The sequence below is a fragment of the Phoca vitulina genome, unplaced genomic scaffold (genome assembly GCF_004348235.1).
Source record: "Phoca vitulina isolate PV1807 unplaced genomic scaffold, GSC_HSeal_1.0 scaffold15, whole genome shotgun sequence".
In the NCBI taxonomy this organism is placed as follows: Eukaryota; Metazoa; Chordata; class Mammalia; order Carnivora; family Phocidae; genus Phoca; species Phoca vitulina.
The window spans coordinates 20,054,703-20,075,533 of NW_022589718.1; the positions used below are offsets into that span (position 1 = coordinate 20,054,703).

Sequence of the window (20,831 nt, forward strand, 5' to 3'; positions counted from 1 at the left end):
AGTTCCCTGAAAGGCATCCAGGAGGTTGTCCTTGCTTACTGCACTGACAGAGAGCTGAAAAGTGATGTCCAATTACTGTGATCCCTCATGGAACAGGGACTGCCCTCCAGGACTCGGTCAGTTTGCCGTCCTTTAGAAGAAGAGAGTCAGACCACAGGTAGAAGGGCGGGAGAAATGGTTCCTAATAAGAAACCAAATAAATGCTAGCTCCAAAACTCAAGTCAGAGTGATAGGTTATCAAAACTCCAAAGAGCTACTTTCTGCATTGAAGAAAATGTAGGTTGTCAGAAGTCAGCTTATGAAATTACTAAATGAAAAATATGAAGCATATCAACCTAAACGTTTTTTAATGATTCTGACAGTGATGCACACCTTTCATACTAATGTTAAACTATCCTTTTAACAACAGTACAAAGCTGGTCCGATTTTTTGACACCTAAAAAGCACAGCTTATAGCACGGACAGCCACACAGCCCATGATTATCTCCAGAAGTTTAAGAAGCTCAAACAATCAGGGCACGTGGGTGGCTCAGTCTGTTAAGCGTCTGCCTTCGGCTCAGGTCATGATCCCAGGGTCCTGGGATGGAGTTCCGTGTCCGGTGTCCAGCTCCCTGCTCAGCAGGGAGTCTGTTTGTCTCTCTCCCTCTGCCTCTCCCCCTGCTCATGCTCACTGTCTCTCTTTCTCTCAAATAAAACCTTTAAAAAAAAAAAAGCTCCAACAATCATGCCCAAGGTTCCCTTATAGTGACCTGAGCCATGGCAGATTTCCCATGAAAATAAGATGGAGATTCTCTGGGGCCGTGATTTTTTTTTTTTTTCAGATTTAGGATGAGATTTCTTCTAACGATTCAAATACCCAAAGTTCAAATATTTGCAACCAGGGGCATCAAACTGTAGTCACAGACCCGACACAGCTGGAAGGACCCGGAGAAATTATCAGTCCAAGCTTCTCATTTTATGGCAGGTAACAGCCCAGTGAAGGTGGCTGCTGGACTGCAAGTTTCACAGCCAGGGCGCTGACCCAGGGAATCCAGGAGGGAGAATGGAAATCAGGAATGTGCCCCTCAAGGCCCTCCAGCCCCACCCGCAGGTTCTCACTACCCCCCATCCTTCCCATGAAGCAGAGAACTGCATGCTAACTGAGAACAAATGTGTACCCCTTTAGAAAAAAGGAATTCAGCACTTTCTTTGTCCTCCTTCATTCCACCCTGCCTTTCCTATTCAGACAGCCCACTGTCCTCGCGCTCGGCTCCACCTTTCCAGGGCCTTCACGCCGAGTGCAAGCACAGCATTCACAGCCTTTCCAGGACCCCAAGGTACAAAGCAAAGTGTTTTGCCTCCCCCTTTCTCTGCGGCTCCTAATAGAGCCAGAAGTGGTGGACTGTGGCACTAGATGCCTCCTTGCGCGCCTTTATAATCACATGGAGCATAAGCAGTAAATGAGGCCGGTTTTGCTTGAAATGCAGAATTTCTGCTAATCAGCTTATGGCTGGTTTGGCCACAAGAATGGCTGTTGCACATTACCTAATCCATCTTTGCCATTTCCTCCCCCATAAGCCTGTGTGTGTGTGTCCTGCGGCGTAAGGAGCTGGGGGCGGGGGCAGGGGGCAGGGGGCGGGGGCAGGGGGCGGGACGCCAGTGGGCACGTGATTTAGGCGCAGGCGCACTGCCGCGGTTGTGGCTGGAGAAATGGGAGGCAACGCCCTCGCCTCTAATGGCCATTCGGCCACCGGGATTCATTTCATACACTCCTCTCCACACATGAACAGAGCTGGCTATTGCTTTAAATGTAGGACTATTTTATCTAAATGGCCTTGAATGTGGGTCAAACTAATATCATGAGGGAGAAAGAAAAAATACTCCTGTGCACTTTTATCTTAGATACTAAGCCCTGGACAGTGCCTGACTTTGCTAACCAAGGGAAAAACCATTTCCCCATGACACTTGCAAAAAATAAGAGAAAGCCTTAAATGTTTAATGCAATACGATATTCTCGTGTGACTTATCCCACCTATATAAACAGCATCATGGTAAAAAATTTAAAAAACAAAAGACTATCTTATTCTGCTTGACATTACAACCTTTCACTGTATTTTTTTTTAATGCTGTGCATAAGGAAATGGCTTACCTTCCAGCATTTTTTGCAGACTGCTCCTCATGACATGGATGTTCTCTATCCCGATAAACTGAAACTTGATATTGGAGTAGTTGTCTTCGTTCTCATAGCCTTTCCCTGCGGCACGATTTGCCATCGCATTGAGCTGCGGTGGTCAGCAAAACAGAGTAGTCACCAATGATCTTCAGGGCATAAAACAACCTAAACATCTCACCGGCAGCGATAACAGCATTCAAAATGGTGTGCAGAAACATAACATGCTTGAAATCACTGGAGCATTCTACCGAGCTGTGTGATTCCAGGCACTCCTGCTGAGCGTATACTCAACAGCATAAATGTGTTGATGCGAGGAACACTTTCTTAGCTGGAAAGCATTCTACAGATAAACCCTTCTGGAGATGTGTGTCGCGGTTCCATCAGAGATGCCAAATTGAGTATGGAATTCTGTGATAGAGCCAAGTTGCCCTGACTTAACCAAACGTTATAACCTGTAGGTTGGCAGAAGAATATCAGCAGATACAGGGGGAAATCCAAAGCTCTGTGAGTTAAATTATATCTTCCAGTATTATATTGCCAATAAACACATTATCCTATAGGAATGGTGGTGTGATTTTAATCTGCCTACAAGAATCCCCCAATTAAACCTTGAGCAGGACTCACTGACTAAAATGGCAAGCACATGTAGAACTATCTCCAGGGCCATTTCGCCAGTGATTTTATTTCAATCTAGAGACCTGCTAAGAGGTCTTTTGGACCACTCTCATTACTACAATTTTGTATATGGTGGGGGTTTCCCAGTACAAACTGGGTTAAAGAGAACAGACTTCGAAGAAATTTATTAAATGCAAACTTCTGCCCCCGTCCTGTGTAACTAAAACCAGGAAGGGGACAAGTCCTGCCTTAGCTGGGAAATACATTTCTGGAATGGATGTATTATTGCTAAAATTCCATCCTTGCTGTTTGGCTAAGTGGGTGGTCACAACCTAGGAAACACTATCACTGATCATATTCAACTTCTGTCCACAAAAGGCAGGCAGGTTCTCCCAGGCAGAGAACTGACACCAGGAACTCACCGCCAGAAAAAATGTATCGATTTCACAAATTAACAAATACTTCTCAAAAAGCCAAGTTTAAAAAAATGAAGCTAAAAACTAAGCTAAGTTAAAAACATAAATATTCTTTGGCCCAGATCTTTACTTCACACAATTAAAACTACCAGCACATAAAGGGAGATGTCCATTAAAACTTTATAATAGTAAAAACCTGAAAACCTATGAGTATCTCAATAGGGCAATGGGTAGATAAATTATGGTATATTCACACCCTGAACTTCTACAGGGACAAAAAGACATGGATTTTGGAGAGAGACAGACACAGAGACAGAAACAGACAGACTGATTTGGAATTGGCCCATGACATGGTTAAGTGAAAAGAGTAACCTAAAGAATAATATTCACACAATAATCTCATTTCTTGTAAAACAAAGTACAGATGCATATTTATGTTTATACATGTTTGAATAAGCAGATTAAAACGTATGAACAACGATACCAACCTGGCAGCAGTTAGAGCAGAAACACTGAGGTGACAAGTGCCAGGGGACACTATCAATCCTACATTAGATGCCTCTGTACTCTTTGTTACCAAGATTATATTAGCTTTGTAATTTAACTAATAGACATAACACGTATTAGAAGTGAAAACTGAAGCAGCAGAGGGCAAGCCGGTGCCACTCCGAGCTGGGGCTGGTGGACACCTCCCTTCTCCGTAGCGGTCCTGCTCACGATTTAGCGCTTATGACATCAGCTGGGACCCATCAGCCCAAGACACTTCCCAGTGATTGTCACCTTTCTCCTGGGCATGCTATGAAAATAAAGGGTATGGCCTTCCTCAAGAAAAAAAAAAAATACAAAAATGATGCTATTTTGAAGACAACTCCTGTTTATGCTTTAAAATTTTTAAATATTTTAAGGGGAAATTTTTCTCTAAAATTACCTATAGGCATTATTCTTTTGAAACATACTGTTATAAAATATCACTCCTTTGTATGATTATTTTCCAAAGCTGCTGCCCTATCCTTTACAACAAGCTTTATAAAATAAAACAATTAATAGGATACTTGCAAGAATCCCGATGCTACATGAGCCTTATATTTCTTCTGTATCTTAAATCATTCAAGTTAAACCTACCCACCACATACTTCAGAGATACTCTTTTTAAATAGTGTAATAAATAAAACCCCATATATCATTAGTATTATCATTTGAATGTATAATTAGAACTCTGTGTTCACATTTTTACATAGTTGAGTACCTGTGACCTGGGATAATTTGTTGATAGTCTTTCAAAGGAAAGGAGCAACACAAGATGGCTTCTTGAAAGTCAATGGTACTTCTCATAATGAACAGAAGATGGCAATATTTAATCTATCATCCAAAGTGTACTTTGTCAAGGTTTCCACAGATTTCAGCGGAGACCTATCAGGATAGTGTAGCAAATGCTGAACCGTCAAAGCAGGAAGTACGGTTTTATGAGTAATAAAAATTCAAGAAGCTATCCTGGACCTATTTTATAAATCTCCACATAGAGTGTGCCTTGTATATACCGAACAGTATTAGAGTAAGTCTAATTTGTCCCCCATGCCTTTGACTGAGAACTCCATCCCACCAGCGAAGGGAAAGCTGTTCATCTCAACTCCAAAAAATTCTCGAAGAAATGAAACATTGGCGGTAACTGCATTCCAGCTTCACTTTATGCATAAGGAATACAACAGAGAAATAACAAGTAGAGCTGGAAAAAAAATACCACTTTCTCATCCAAGATCACGCCACTATTTGATAATCTCAGCATCTTTGGGGGCAGAAAATCTTATCAGTGAAATAAAAAGAACCCACTCATTTCTCCACAAACTCCTTTTTTTTTTTTTTTTTTTTAATTTGAGAGAGAGTGGGAGAAAGCGCAAACGGGGGAAGGGGCAGAGGGAGAAGCAGGCTCCCCGCTGAGCAGGGAGCCCAATGCGGGGCTCCATCCCAGGACCCTGAGACCATGACCCGAGCCGAAGGCAGACGCTTAATCGACTGAGCCCAGGCGCCCTCCCCACAAACTCCTAATGAACACTTACTGTGTGTCCGATGCTGAACAGAATAAAAAGATGAATAAGAAGCTGTCCCTGCCACCATAAGCTTTTGAGTGTGTCCGGGGAAACACACAGCACCAAATAATAATGGACTCGACCCTCCAGGACTGGGCGGGAGCAGCCCCATGTGGCCTAGGGGATCGGGGGTCACGTCTCATGAAAGCAAGAGGCCTTGAGATGGACTTCAATCATCTGGAAAATGGAGACAAAGGGGAGGGCATTCCAGAAGAGGTGGGACACAAAATCAAGGGGCAGATGGGTATCAGTGAGCCGACCAGTGCCAGTGGGGTCAATGGTTCATGGATGGTAGCAGGAGCGAGAGAGGAGGCTAAAAATTATTTCGAGTCCTCCTCTACAGAGAGGCCCGAGTCAGAAGGTTAGACTTTACCCATGGCGGTGGAGAGCAAGTGAAGGATCCTGACCAGGTTTGTTTGAAAATCCTAAGATGTAGTGTTGATGGCAGAGAAGATCCCCTGGGCTGGGGTGGAGGACACAGGCTCCATGGGGTGCCTGCAGGCCTGGTTTGTGGCCATGTCCCTCCAACTGGTACACAGTAGGACTCAGTGAAGATTTACTGACCGGCTGACCGGCCAAACAAAGGACTGAATATTGGAGTGAAGTGGAAAGGTGAACAGGCGAAGAATGTTAAGAAACAGAATCAGATTCTTCCTCTGACCCTCCATCAATCAATCAGTCAGACACACCAAAACCATGAGAACTTAGCCAATGATAATCTTGGTATCAACTTAATGGTCAGCCTGGTCACTCCGAAGACTACAACTGTCTTAACCCTGCAGTCTCAGATTTCAGCACAGTACATTTTGTACCTGAATAATGACAGGAGCTGACCTGACAGGGTTGGGAAATGAGAACAAAAGTTATCTTGGCAGGAGGAGGACTGGGCCACAGCCTAGCAGCGAGCGTCCCATGACGCTCCTGTCCCTCCCTCCATCTCTAGCTGGTGAAATGAAGAACCTGAACTTGTGACATAAACATGAAAATATGAGAAGGCTTGCTTTCTTGCAGCTACTGAATACAACCCTGCTAGGGAAATCTTCCTCTCCTACCCCGAAGGACATCTTAGGCAGAATGAATAGCTTTTGGATTACACTCAGAGAGAAAAATCACCATCCAGCTCCATTTAAAATTCCAATTCCATATATGATGCAAAATTATCTCTTTCCCTCATTACAGGCTATGAGGACAGGTGAGGGGTCTGCTCTCCTACTCCCTTCCCGTTCCTCTTTCTTCTAGGCGCTATCTGCTTTGGGGGGGGCGTGTAGGGGGTGTGGGGGGGTACAGAGGAGGGATAAGTGGTAAACATCTTTTTATAAAGCTGGCAAGACCACAATTCTCTCTCCATTGACATTGCTGCTTTTCTGATCACACTTGCTGGCCCTCACTGCCCTCTCTGTGAAAAGGGTCCAAATGCTGCATCTCCCAGGGCACGTATGTGGGCTCTTGCAGATGCGGGGTACACAGGTCACTGACATGGGAGATCCCCCTGACTCGGGCCTCTTCCAGTCCCCTCAACTTCGCTCCCCAGCAGACACATGCAGCTGGGGACCGCCAGGGGACGAGCCCTCTTTGGAGGGACACTAGCAAGATGGCTCCTATGCACTTCCTTCCTCAGTGTGCACTTGACCCACGGGAAATCCCTCCACCCCTGCACTACCAAACAGAAGGAGTGCAGACTGCCCCCGCCTCTGAACGCTACCAGCTCCCTTTCCCCCTGCTCACCGCCACGGTGGCCATCAGCAAGGATGGGACACGTCCCACTAAAAGAGGAGGTCCCAGATTCTCCTCTTTCAGGCACCCCAATCTTTACAACGGATTCTCTCAGACCCCCCCCCCCCAGGATTTGGTGAGTAGAAACCACCTAATTACCGATCCCAGAGAAACACAAAAATACCCAACATCCTGTAATGCAACTAAAAAACTGCTTACAGGGTGCGATTAGAAGCCATAACCATAAAGCTGTCTTTGGAGAAGGAGCAAGGACAAGAGGCTGAGCATTAGCGGAGGCAGGTGGTTACCTAACCTCCCCCCTTCTCAGCACTGCTCAGGGCTCCCTCCCAAGGTGCTCACAGCAGAGCCCAGCTCAGAGCCCTCGTGGCTCCTCTGACCCTGGCCTGATTCCGGATGAGCTTCTGGTTGGTTCTTCAGCTCCGTGTCTCCAGGTTCCCTAGGTGTGTGCTCGGAGGTGCCAACCGTCCTGAGGCTGATGTGGACACAAGGCTCCCCTGGGGATTGCTGTGAACAGCATCGTGGTCGAGTGGAAGGAGCACAGGCTTTGGCCACAGGTGAGCCCGGATTGGCACGTGGGCTCTGTCCTGAACTCTGCAACCTTGGGCAGATTATTTAACCTCTCCAAATCTACATCTCATTTTCAGGATTATTGTAAGAATTAAACGAGCATTATTACAAGCTCAGCAAAGTCCCAGGCTAAAGTAACAAGAAGTCATCGACAAGGCTGAGAGAAAATTAGTTCCTCTCATTTTACAATTCAACGTCTAGTGCATCGATACTGTTTCCTATCTTCTTAAGGCACCAAATCCCAGCAGTAATGTATGACCCCAAGGGTATAGTTGTTTTTGAGCAGATATTCAATACATGCTGAGGACCTCACTGCCTCTGCCTCCCAAGATTTTAATGTCAACAAGCAATTCAGAAGGCTTTCATCTCAACAGGCAGTGCGTGGGGTGAGCCTTGCTCCCAGGGCAGGAATGATCCAGATGCTCCCGATCCTGAGAGCAAACCCAGGGCAGGGGCCCCATTTCCCACTGCCACCGCCTATAGCAAGCTTGGGCTCCGTCTCCTGGCTACCAAGGAAGCCTAACACTCGGGAACCAAAAATCAACAGCCTTGTTCTTGAACGAACAGATCTAAGCAGTTTAAAACTCACGTGAAGTGTGTGGATGTGTGAGCAAATACAAGAATGGGGCCCTCGGATGAGACACCAGTTTTCTTTAATGGATCAGCATCAAACTTCTTATCGCCTCAAGTAAACACGCTTCATGCTAAATATACCCTTCAAATCAAATCCTCTGGATTAATTCATTTTAAATCCGGAATCCGCCTGGCTCAACAACTGCCACACGTCCCAAAAGGTTTACATGGCATAGTACACACTTGCATCACTGGCCCTGGAACGAGTAGGTGAATCTGTCTGGCTTTTTTTTTAAATCTGGGAACACAGGACAGGAGAAGGGCACCCCAATTCAGGAAAGCCCCTGCCCTTCCTTTTCTTACCTCGGGCTCAGTACATGTGCCTAAGACGCAGGCATTCTTTAATTCACCTCTGGTCATGAGGAAATGCCAAACAGCTGCACTTTACTTACACGGAAGGTACAATGAAGAGGACAGAAAAGAGTCAAGGTTAGCAGGGAGGGGTGACAGTGTGATGGGCCAGAGAGAAAAGCACACATGCAAAGAGAACAGTAAAGTCAGAGGGCTGCTGGTATCTTTCAGGTGAAAATCTACCAGCAGACCAGCTTTGTTTTGTTTTTGTTTTGTCTTCCAGTTGGAAATTCTTACCAGTGTGTTTGGTTTTCAGACTACCTAAAAGGAAGAGAATCCCCTACGTATCATCTGCTGGAACAGGATCTGGCTGTAACATGGGTTTTATCGTTGATCTCCGGGGCAGATTTGCTGATCTGGTATCTGAGAGAGACGACTTCACCGCCGCCCCGCCCACCGGTACCCCACAGCTGCACTTGGGTCAGGAGCTCGGGACTGTTGGAGGTCACGGCGACGACCAGGGCGCTGATCTTACTTACACCAGGAAAACATCAAGTTAAGGGAACCAGGCCATGAATCACAGCATTTGATGACATGAGGCTCAGAGAAGCATTGAAAACTGCCAGGGTCTGAGTGCCTACATAATGGATAATACAAAATTCTCAATTCTCATATGGCCCATGAGTATAGACTATGTCTATAGTTACCTAGTCTACACATCAGTGTATACTTTTAAGCGACTGGGGCTGTCGGTCATAATTCCTGCTTCCTGTTCTAATGTTTCTTGTGTCTTTATGCTCTTTTTAAAAAATAGCTTCGTTGGAGGGGCACCTGGGTGGCTCAGGCATTAAGCATCTGCCTTCAGCTCAGGTCATGATCGCAGGGTCCTGGGATCGAGCCCCGCATTGGGCTCCCTGCAGGGAGCCTGCTTCTCCCTCTCCCACTCCCCCTGCTTGTGTTCTCTCTCTCGCTTTGTCTCTGTCAAATAAATAAATAAAATCTTAAAAAAAAAAATAGCTTCGTGGGCATATAACTCACAGGCCATACAATTCATCCGCTAAATTGCACGATTCAGTGGTGTTTGGTATATTTAGAGAGTTGTGTAACCATCACCACAATCTATTTCTAGAACATTTTAATCACCCCAAAATGAAACCCTCTACCCATTAGCTGTCACCCAACTTCCTCCAATCCTCTTAACTCGAGGCAACCACCAGCCTACCTTCTGTCTCTATGGATCTGTCTGTTCTGGACATTTCACATATATGGAATTATACAATGCATGGGCCTCTGTGACTGAGAGATACTCTGCAAGATGGACTTGAGTTACCCCTTGACAACTAGATCCATTATTTCCTGTTGACTGTTTTATTAAATTATAAAATCAGTTTATGAATACATGCATAATTAAAATAATATTTTTGGGCGCCTGGGTGGCATAGTCGTTAAGCATCTGCCTTTGGCTCAGGTCATGATCACAGGGTCCTGGATCAAGCCCCACATCGGGCTCTTCTCCCTCTCCCGCTCCCCCTGCTTGTGTTCCCTCTCTGTCAAATAAATAAAACTTCAAAAAAAATTTTTTTTTTCAAACAAGAGACATGTAGAAAGTTCTCTACCTCTCTAAATCCTCCCTTCTCCATGGAATTTTAACAGGTTGGCGTTTATCCTTCCAGATCTTTTCTTATTTTAACAGAAATTTTTATATGCCTGTAGTTTTATTTGACATAAACACAATAGTATGCATATTATTTTGTGATTTTTTTTTTTAATGGCATTGTATATTGTAAATCTTCCCGAGTCACAGATCCAGATCGCTGTAAGTTGAATTTGAAATAGTATAGCTGAACACCTCACAAAACATGAACTGTGGGAGCTCCGCAGTAATTTCTTACTGTTAGAGCAGAAAAGGTCAATTTTATAAATTAAATAAATAAATAAATAAATAATAATTTGGTGTATTTAGGAGAGCAAGCTCCAAAATTAAACCACACTCATTGGTTGTGTGCACCGTGTACCTGGCACGATGCTAGGAGCAGGGGAACTCTCAAAAGGCTCTGACGTGATGAGGAGCGTAGGACACCCCCGGAAACAACTCACAGGTGCAAACACACTCACCCGCGGAGAAACACTCAGCCGAGCAGGGCGGCCCCATCCTGACTATACAAAGAGGAACAGCGCCTTTGCCAATGAGGCACCCGGAGCGGGGACGACAGTCTGTTTACCTTTGTCTCGTCTCCAGGTTCACGATTCAGGGCTGCAAAGACATGCACAGGAACGGCAACACTTACTTTGGGCCGGGTGTCCACGACGTAAATGAAGTCGCTTCCCGGATTGGCTTTCCTGATGGCCTGGAGCATCTGCTCGTCCTCGAGGCACCGGGCGCTGAAGCCGGACAGGGGCTGGCTGCTTCGGCAGATGGAGGCCTGCGGGACACGGCAGCGTCAGCTCCCACTGATACCTCGAGACCGCGGCCCCAGCAACGAGCCCCAAGCCGGCTTGTAGAAGCATCTTCATGCCTTCCAAACATCGAGCTTGGTTTCTTTTTAATTCAGGCCAGAGAAACCACTACCAGGGCAAGCAGTGCAAAGTTTCTCTGCGTAAGAAATTAGGAGTGAATATGGATGTTCAGATAGGATCTAAATTATGAAATATAAAGCCATTTACGTAGCCTACTTTCCCTTTCACCGGTATTATTTCATTTTCCTGCCGAAGGTAGAAATATAAAGTAAATAACTATTCTCCTAAAATTTACAGGATACTGCTAATAGCAAGACTAGTAAAAAATAAATAAATAAATAAGTTATTGTGTCATGTTTTCCATCAATTTTTACCAGCTCGTTTGGAAACATCACAAATACTAAAAACCAATTCTAATCCTAAATGTCCGGGAAGTTTCTGCTGTGATGAAAGGCCAGGCGGCTACCTTTGCCACCCAGGAGAGCAGGCACTCCCCAGGCTGCCCCTGGTGAGCTCGGAGCACGGGGTTCCTCTGGAGTCAGTCTGCCATTTCCCTAGTCTGCGATTCCGACAGCTGACATGTGCAATAGCGCAAACCTTTCCCTGAGGTATTAGGAGGGGAGTGTGGATACATCCTCGCAGCTATAAAACTGAGACTTTTGAGGCAAAGTGCTTTTTAGGGACTTAGATTTTATTTTAACACTTAAAGGAACGACTCTTGCCAAGCACCCACACTGAGGCTGTGAGCCCCCTGGAGAGAGTGGGGGTCGGTGAGGAAGAGAGGCCTCCTGCTGCCGGCGGGCACGCCACGCAGGGCAAACTCCCCGACAATGGTGGTGACAGAGCCCGCTCAGGGTGCCCGCCCTGCAGGACGCTGTCCAGGAAGGGACAGCCCAGCTCTGAGTCCAAGCACAGCTTAACTGTCCCTGAAGTTCAACCCAGGACAACTTAGCTAGGGTTTGGGTTTCCCCAGAAAAAAAGGCAGCGTTGGTGCTCCTCACTGGAAAAGGTGGGAATGTTTCTCAATAACTATACCATCCTTCAGCTGAGGACCTGCAGGCAAGCCCGAGAACCGCAGAACAGCTCGATGCACAACTGGGCCGCTGCCAGAGTGTTCCAGAACCACCCTGTAACAGCGAGGGCAATCACTGAGGTTGGTCAAGAACTCTGGGGCGCCTGGGTGGCTCAGCGGGTTGAAGGTCCGACTCTTGGCTTCAGCTCAGGTCATGGTCTCAGGGTTGTGGGATCGAGCCCCGTGTCAGGCTCCCCGCTCAGTGAGGAGTCTGCTGGAGATTCTCTTCTCTGCCCCTCCCCGCTCACTCACATTCTCTCTCTCCCCCTCTCTCAAATAAATAAATCAATCTTAAAAAGAAAGAACAGAAAAAGAACTCTGAGCCCTGCAGCCAGGTTCAGAATCCAGGAGGGAAATACATGGCAGAGTGGCAGGCAAAGCAGAGGGGCAGCAGAGTTGCTCCAGAGTTGTAGGATTCTTGAATTATTGGCAGAAGTGCAACTGCAGCCTGGAGGAGAAAGGACTGGGGGGCCCGAACCCGGATGAGGACAGCCGGGAAGAGGGAGGTCCTGGAGGAGAAAGGCAAGCAGGGCAGGGACCAAAGGTGGGCTGGGAACAAAAGGCAAGCAGCTTCGATGGATAGAAAGCAAATCGCCCCAGAGGGCTTTCCTAATGCTTCCCCTGTGGGTCCTGTTTCTTCAGGCTCTGCCCCCCTGTCCTGAGGGCATTCTGGCAGCTGAGAGAACAGTTCTGAGCTGGTTCTACCTGACACTTCTTCGGGGTTGAAGAGATACTAGTTAACACAGCTACCTGGGTAATTCCTTAGAGTATCGGAAGAGTTAGACGGGAAGGAAACACATTTACACGCTGAGAATTTGTCTGAGAATGCACACACCACACCTGAACCCCCTGACCCAGAGGGACTCCAACTAGGAAACGAAGCCAGGGAGTGACAAGGACCATCAGTAATTACCTGCAGGATGCGGGCAGCCAGTTTTAAGTGAGGGGTTAAGTCAGAATAGTTACACTATGCAATGTGGTCAATAAACTAAACCAGATAGATTAAACCAACTATGTTTTAATATTTCATAGTTATATTTTCTTAATAACCTATAGACATACTCCACAGGGACTTCTTCATTGCCTTGGGGCTAACATATAGTTACCAATTTTGTGTGGAGCATAAGTAGCCTTGGGTGTGTCTGCTCATCTTGAACATACCCCAGACCGTCCCGCTGTTGAGAGAATATTACCCTTGCCTGGCAGCCTTTCTCACTGATGGCGGTCACCTGAGCGCAGAGAGAAAACTCTTCAATGGTAAACTGTCATGGGAGCTCCTCATCTACAACACTACTAGTAATTAAAATACCCAACATTTTTTGAATGCTTATTATGTGGCGAGCACTATTATAAAAACTTTGTGTTATTTTTTTCCTTCCTTCTTTCTTTCTTTATTTTTTTGATGTAATTTTTTTGATGTTCCATGATTCATTGTTTGCGTTTAACACCCAGTGCTCCATTCAATACGTGCCCTCCTTAATACCCATTGCCAGGCTAACCCATTCCCCCACCCCCTCCCCTCTAGAACCCTCAGTTTGTTTCTCAGAGTCCATAGTTTCTCATGGTTCGTCTCCCCCTCTGATATCCCCCTTCATTTTTCCCTTCCTACTACTTTTTTTTTTTAACATATAATGTATTATTTGTTTCAGAGACACAGGTCTGTGTTTCATCAGTGTTACACAATTCACAGCGCTCACCATAGCACATACCCTCCCCAATGTCTATCACCCAGCCACCCCATCCCTCCCACCCCCCACCACTCCAGCAACCCTCAGTTTGTTTCCTGAGATTAAGAATTCCTCGTATCAGTGAGATCATATGATACATGTCTTTCTCTGGCTGACTTAGTCGCTCAGCACAATACCCTCCAGTTCCATCCACGTCGTTGCAAATGGCAAGATTTCATTTTTTTTTTTATGGCTACATAATATTCCAGTGTGTGTGTGTGTGTGTGTGTGTGTGTGTGTGTATCTCTACACCACACCTTCTTTATCCATTCATCTGTCGATGGACATCTTGGCTCTTTCCACAGTTTGGCTATTGTGGACATTTCTGCTATAAACATTGGGGTGCACGTACCCCTTCAGATCCCTACATTTGTATCTTTGGGGTAAATACCCAGTAGTGCAATTGCTGGGTCATATGGTAGCTCTATTTTCAACTTTTTGAGGAACCTCCATACTGTTTTCCAGAGTGGCTGCACCAGCTTGCATTCCCACCAACAGTGTAGGAGGGTTCTCCTTTCTCCGCATCCCCGCCAACATCTGTCGTTTCCTGACTTGTTAATTTTAGCCATTCTGACTGGTGTGAGGTGGTATCTCATTGAGGTTTTGATTTGCATTTCCCTAATGCCGAGCGATGTTGAGCACTTTTTCATGTGTCTGTTGGCCATTTGGATGTCTTCTTTGGAAAAATGTCTGTTCATGTCTTCTGCCCATTTCTTGATTGGATTATTTGTTCTTTGGGTGTTGAGTTTGATAAGTTCTTTATAGATTTTGGATACTAGCCCCTTATCTGATATGTCATTTGCAAATATCTTTTCCCATTTTGTTGGTTGTCTTTTGGAACTTTGTGTTATTTTTATTTAATCTTCTCAATTACCATCTATGATTTGCTTCATTTTACAAATGAGCAACCAAGGCACAGAGAAGTGAAGTAACTTGCTCAATGTTACACAGCTAATAATTAAGGAAGCCAGAAATTCCATCCAGGCATAACATTTTCTGATCCTGAGTTCTTAACCAAAATAATATAGCACCAAGGTACAGAAATAAGTCAGGAGGCATGAGAGAATTAAGATGCAGCATCCAAGAAGGTCTGGCTTTCAATCCACAGTTTGCTTTCACTCGGTATATGATCTTGGGTAACTGACCTATTGTCTTTGAACTTTGGTTTTCTCATCTACAATATGAGGATAATAATATCAAAACTACAGAGTATGATGAGGTTTATAATTTTCCTAGAACTGTACCTAACACATAGTGAGTTTTAATAAACATTAGTTATAAAAGGAAGAGAAAAGGTCTGTATTTTTCTTAAGGGAAATCACTTCTTTGGAAATCTTACAGAGTTTGGTTTCCCAGAGATTTGTACTGTGAATTTGGGAGATCACGCTATTAACCATTTAAAGTAAAACTGCTTTCTTAAAAATGAAACAAGACGAAACCAGAGAGGGAGACAAACTGTAAGAGACTCTTAATCTCAGGAAACAAACTGAGGGTTGCAGGAGTGGAGGGGGGTTGGAGGGATGGGGTGGCTGGGTGATGGACATTGGGGAGGGTATGTGCTATGGTGAGCGCTGTGAATTGTGTAACACTGATGAATCACAGACCTGTATCCCTGAAACAAATAATACATTATATGTCAATAAAAAAATTAAAAAAAAAATAACTGAAACCTTTAGTAAGAAAGAACAAAGTATACGGCAATTATAAGGGCTGGTAAATAACATGCACAGGCTTCCGAATGTAAGCTACATTTCTAATTTATACATCTCTAACTGTTATCTACAAAGCTGTTAGTAGTTTGATATCCAAAGGGAGTATGGATGGCTCTATATAACCCCTGGGCAGTTCAAGGCCTAAACTTTTTATTCTGGGCTCTCCCTTGACATCGGTAAAATTGGGAGGGCCTCAAATGACCAACAACAAGTGCCCCTTCACCCCTTGCTCCTATGGATAAAGCCCCCCGGCTAACCCTCCCTACAGACCTGATTCAGCTCCCGCACCTGCTCATCTCTGAGTAGCGGCTTTCAGTACCCTGCCAGCCCATGGAATTCAACAAGCCAATCACATGCCCCCGTAGGAACCTAAGATCACCATACCCCTCACTACAAAGCCTGCCTCCTGTCCCTGCTCGTTCACTCTATTCCTGAGCGCCACCCCCGGGTGCCCTGCATGGCATGCAGTGTCCTCCTCCCCTGGGAAGTGAGTATACACAACTCAGAAACCGCTGAGAACCGCTTCTGCCCAGTGTCGGGTGTCATGTGGGCAGCCTTCCCTGGAACCCTAAGGCAGGGATCCTCTTCTCACCAACAAATGACTAGGAAGTGATTACAACACCACGTATCATAAAAGCTGATATGAAAGAATGATGCCCCCTCAGCAGGGACATTTATATCAAAGGATTCTCCCCCAGGACTTCTAGCTCATGCAACAATGTGCATTTCCCGTCATAATCTAACTCCCAATTCCACTACCGCACATTAGCCAAGCCACCTCACCAGCTAAAGGGGCCCTTAAGTAACACAAGGATATGGGAGGAACAATAGTTTAACTAAAAGACGTGATATTTTTATTCACAAGCAGTAAGTTTTATTGGGTGAGGAATACATATTCTTAAGTCTAAAATGTCTAAAATCACAAAAAGGGAAGAAAGATAGATCAGCAAATTTACATAATCCACCTGTTTCCTTTTTTTTTTTTTTTTCCCCTATCTGTTTACTTTTTATGGAAGACTGCCTGGTTTATGTACGTGTTTTCCAGAGCAATGACAGCATGAACTGCTACTTTGTTATCTCACACATCATCCATTTAACCACAGAAATCCACCTTTGACAGTATTTCCCTTTATAAAAATCCCTGGATGCATCAGAAGCATTTACATCATGAACCTTGATATTGAAACCTAAATGTTGTTATAAAACACAAAATGGATCATTCTGCTCCATGCAGGACGGAATTTAGTTCCTGGGGTTGGGAGAGTGGGTATGCATGTCCGGGCACATGAACTGTTTCCCTGGGGTAACCAGTTCATCGACCAATGCTCAGAAACACATCTCTATTTTGTACCTTGTAAGAAGAGCTAAAACATGAAGCATTATCTTCCTGAAAGTTCTAACTACAGGAAATCAGTTATTTTCAACTATAAATGAGGGCTGCGTGGTTCATTTTCAAGCCTGGAGATCAAGTCAAGATCTTCCAAGAGGAGGAATAGAACTATGAAAAGCTGAGGCCAGTAGGTGAAGAGCTTCTGGGGTCTAATTGTTAAGACTTCTATCCTGTTCTGAGACATCGCACACTTGCCCTTCGCAATAATTACAAATGACCAAGAAAAAAGTCTCTTTTCTCAAGAACATCAAAACAGAAGGAAAAGAAGTAGGGTAGACACTATGCTCACTTTCTAAATACCCAGCCCACCTTCACCTCTTAAACAACAATAAAAGAAAGGATCCTCCCTCTCTTACTTCTTTATCAATGGATGTTACAAAAAGTGTCAATGTTACCGGCATCCTAATTTCAAATACAATGCCATGAAATTCCCTATTCCCTCCATCTTTTTTTTTTTTTTTTAAAGAAATTCACATCTTTCTTTCACCACTTCTCCAGTTCTATGTAGGCTGAAATATAGTTGGAGTCAAGTAATACAGAACATTAATAATATACTTGCCTTTTTTAGACCCCAGTGAATGTAACTAAAAGTAAGACAGTTTATATCCTTTCAATTAATGGAACTTAAATGCTCAATGAATATTTGCCTCCAATGCAGGCAGCACAGAAGGTTATAAGCTTACTTGGGTGCAGATGGCATTGCTCAAGGTATTTCTGGAAACCTCCTCTTAGAATCGGACACAGACCTGACCCTACTCCCTCACCCGTAGGTACACGTGTGTGCAGTCACACTCACACACAACTGTTGCAATTGTTTATGGCTGTGAATTTGCCTTTGAATCCAAAACTATATCATCTAGCTTGAAAACCCAACTTTTCACCCCGCTAAAGTCAAATAACTTCTGAAGTGGGTGGCAAAGACCATTCTTGGCTCCCCAAATTTGTTTTCTTCTCCTTCCCAGAAATGGAACCACAATTTTTAGTTATTTACACAATTACCCAGGAGAGTGTATTTTCTCACGTGCCCTGCACAGTTCTGACCAACAGGATGTGAGCAGAAGTGTCGCGTGGCAGTTTTAGGTTTCCTCAGAAAGCTGTGAGGGCCTGTTAGCCCCCCTCCCCCTGCTGCTCTGTGGAAATGGTGGCTGGTACTAAAGTCATCTCCTATACCACTCAATGAGGATCAAAGGTGAAGGAAGGCAGAGCAGAAAGGTGCAGGAGCTCAGGTGTCTGAGAGCTGAGTAATGGACAACCGGGACTCTGGGCCTGGACTGCCCACTTTTGGAGTTTTACGTGAGAGAAAATAAAGTTCTATCCTGTTTAAGGCACTGTTACTTAGAGGCCCTGTTAGTTGCAGACAAATCTAATCCTAGCTTTTATAAATAATTCTTTTTTAAGTAGGTTCCATACCCAGCATGGAACCCAACACGGGGCTTGAACTCATGACACTGAGATCAAGACCTGAGCTGAGATCAAGAATCAGACGCTTCACCAACTGTGCCACCCAGATGCCCCTTATAAGTAATATTTAAAAAATAAAACCTGCTCTCTGTAAACAAAGATTTCTTATACTGAGGATGCTCAGAAGAGTGTGCCATTAAAAAAAAGAAGGTGCCATGGATTCTGGAAGCTTTACTAAAGCAGGCATTTCAAAGGATCTCTAGCACTGTTTGAAGGAGCACAGAGCTTCCCAAAGTGACCACTTAGAAAAGGACAGGCATTCGTTTGGATGATTAGGTTTAGGTATTTTCTGACAGTATCCCATTACTTTATTATCAAGTAAACATGAAAGGTCAACTTCCACCTGAGGTAAGAGTTTGAGCAGAGCTGTGTTGTGTAATAGCACACATAGCAATGCCCACATATCTTTAAGAATTCAAACACACACACACACAGAGCAGAAGGCCGCTAGAAAAATGCCTGTTTATGATAAAACAAGAAAAGCAAAGCATAAAACAAAAGCATGCCTTGAGACTTACGTGGTTATCTTTATAGTAGTAAGAAAGGGCAGGAAATCGCCGTCTGCTCCGGAATTTGGAACTCCCCACAATGATGTGTGCCGTGGCCGATTTGGGAACATACAGTTCAGTAGGGTAAGAATCACAAACCTGTCACGGGAAACACATGGGGATTTTGAGGTCATCTCGTAATGCTTTGTGAACTGCCGCAATATATTCCATTCACCATACTTACTTATAAGTTGTACATTTAAGTTTTTTGTTTTTTTTTTAGATTTTTACTTATTTGAGAGAATGAGCGAGAGAGAGAGAGAGAGAGCGACAAGCCATGGGGGGAGGGGAGGCAGAGGGAGAAGCAGACTCCCCACCCAGCAGGGAGCCTGATGTGGGGCTCGACCCCAGGACCCTGAGATCATGACCCAAGACGAAGGCAGACACTCAACCAACTGAGCCACCCAGGCACCCCCATTTAAGTTTTCTTTTTTTTTCTTTACAATTTTTTTTTATTATGTTATGTTAGTCACCATACATACACCATTAGTTTTTGATGTAGTGTTCCATGATTCATTGTTTGCATATAACACCCAGTGCTCCATGCCCATCACCGGGCTAACCCATCCCCCCACTCCCCACCCCTCTGAAACCCTCAGTTTGTTTCTCGGAGTCCATAGTCTCTCATGGTTCGTCGCCCCCTCTGATTTCCCCCCTTCATTTTTCCCTTCCTTCTCCTAATGTCTTCCATGCTATTCCTTATGTTCCACAAATAAGTGAAACCATATGATAATTGACTTTCTCTGTTTGACTTATTTCACTTAGCATAAGCTCCTCCAGTTCCATCCATGTTGATGCAAAAGTTGGGTGTTTATCCCTTCTGATGGCTGAGTAATATTCCATTGTATATATGGACCACATCTTCTTTATCCATTCGTCTGTTGAAGGGCATCTCGGCTCTTTCCACAGTTTGGCTATTGTGGACATTGCTGCTTAAGTTTTCTTAACCAAGTTACGGAGGAGGCTATTTTGAAGAAAGCAACAGCCACTTCAAAGAAATGAAGAGCTGTTGATTCCATGACATCAGAGCAAAGGGAAGCAAACACTCTTTAGCAGTCTGTCCTGGTGCACTGTCCCTTCTGAGGGCACTTCGAGGGGCAAGACAGTGACAGGTGAGCATTTCTTTCATCAAAAAGGGAGAGATTATAATTCGGCATCCTGGTAGCTGAAAAAATTGAGCTGCCTGTTTTGAGTGAAAGATAGCCCACCAGTGGGTGGCAAGCACCAGCAGTGTGCCCATGACAAAGCCCATGCCCTCGCTGGATACTTCTCCCCCTCCATCTTCCCAAATCTCCCAAGTCTCCTCCATTCTTCAGGGGACAACCCAACTCTGCCTCCTTCAAGAAGCTTCCTCCCTGGGCTTCCAGCTCAGACAAGTTTCTAGATCTGACTTGGTACCACACAACATAACAGCTTTATTTTTGTTTCTTCTGTGTGATTTCACCAATGGTAAGAAATGATTTTACTCTTTCTGTGCATTGCTAGCGATGATTCCCACAGTGGAAACTCTAGAGCCTTGGAATGATCTTGTGATTTAGTAAGGAATCAGCAGTTTAGAACGTGGCTCTGATTTGCCAACTTCATGACCTTCAGAGAGTCAAACTATGCTGACCTCTAAAACTGATAAAACACAGAAATAATATCCCACGGGGTTGACAGAAGGGTCAAATCAGATAATACCCATGACAAAGCACTTTATAAACCACTGGGTCTGACAGAAATGTGAGGGGTGGCAACGGTAATCACCAACTTGTTGCTCAGCATGTATTTCATTTTGACATCAGCCCATCAATCTCTTTGCAATGTGAAGATTGCTCAGATAGCAATTCCTGGGTTTTGCCAAAGAGCTATTTCTTTCCCAGAAGTCAAGCATCTTCCTGGCCATTTCAAGAGGAGTCCTCCAGGAGGAGTAGCAACAGGGAAATCTGTCAGCCGCACGAACTCTGTCCAACCCTGCTCTCACCTACCCCTC

The 20,831-nt window shown here is 44.8% G+C and overlaps 1 protein-coding gene across 1 annotated transcript in view; it reads right to left on the reverse strand.

Annotated features, from left to right (window-relative positions):
• The window catches only part of MTMR7 (myotubularin related protein 7), a 106,374-nt gene that overhangs the window by 27,143 nt on the left and 58,400 nt on the right, over positions 1–20,831 (reverse strand). Inside the window, exons 5-7 of the mRNA XM_032413530.1 lie at positions 18,830–18,958; positions 10,781–10,915; positions 2,129–2,261 (exon numbers count right to left, since the gene is read on the reverse strand). Of these exons, the coding sequence (XP_032269421.1) occupies positions 2,129–2,261; positions 10,781–10,915; positions 18,830–18,958 (397 nt within the window). The remainder of the gene's footprint in view (positions 1–2,128; positions 2,262–10,780; positions 10,916–18,829; positions 18,959–20,831) is intronic.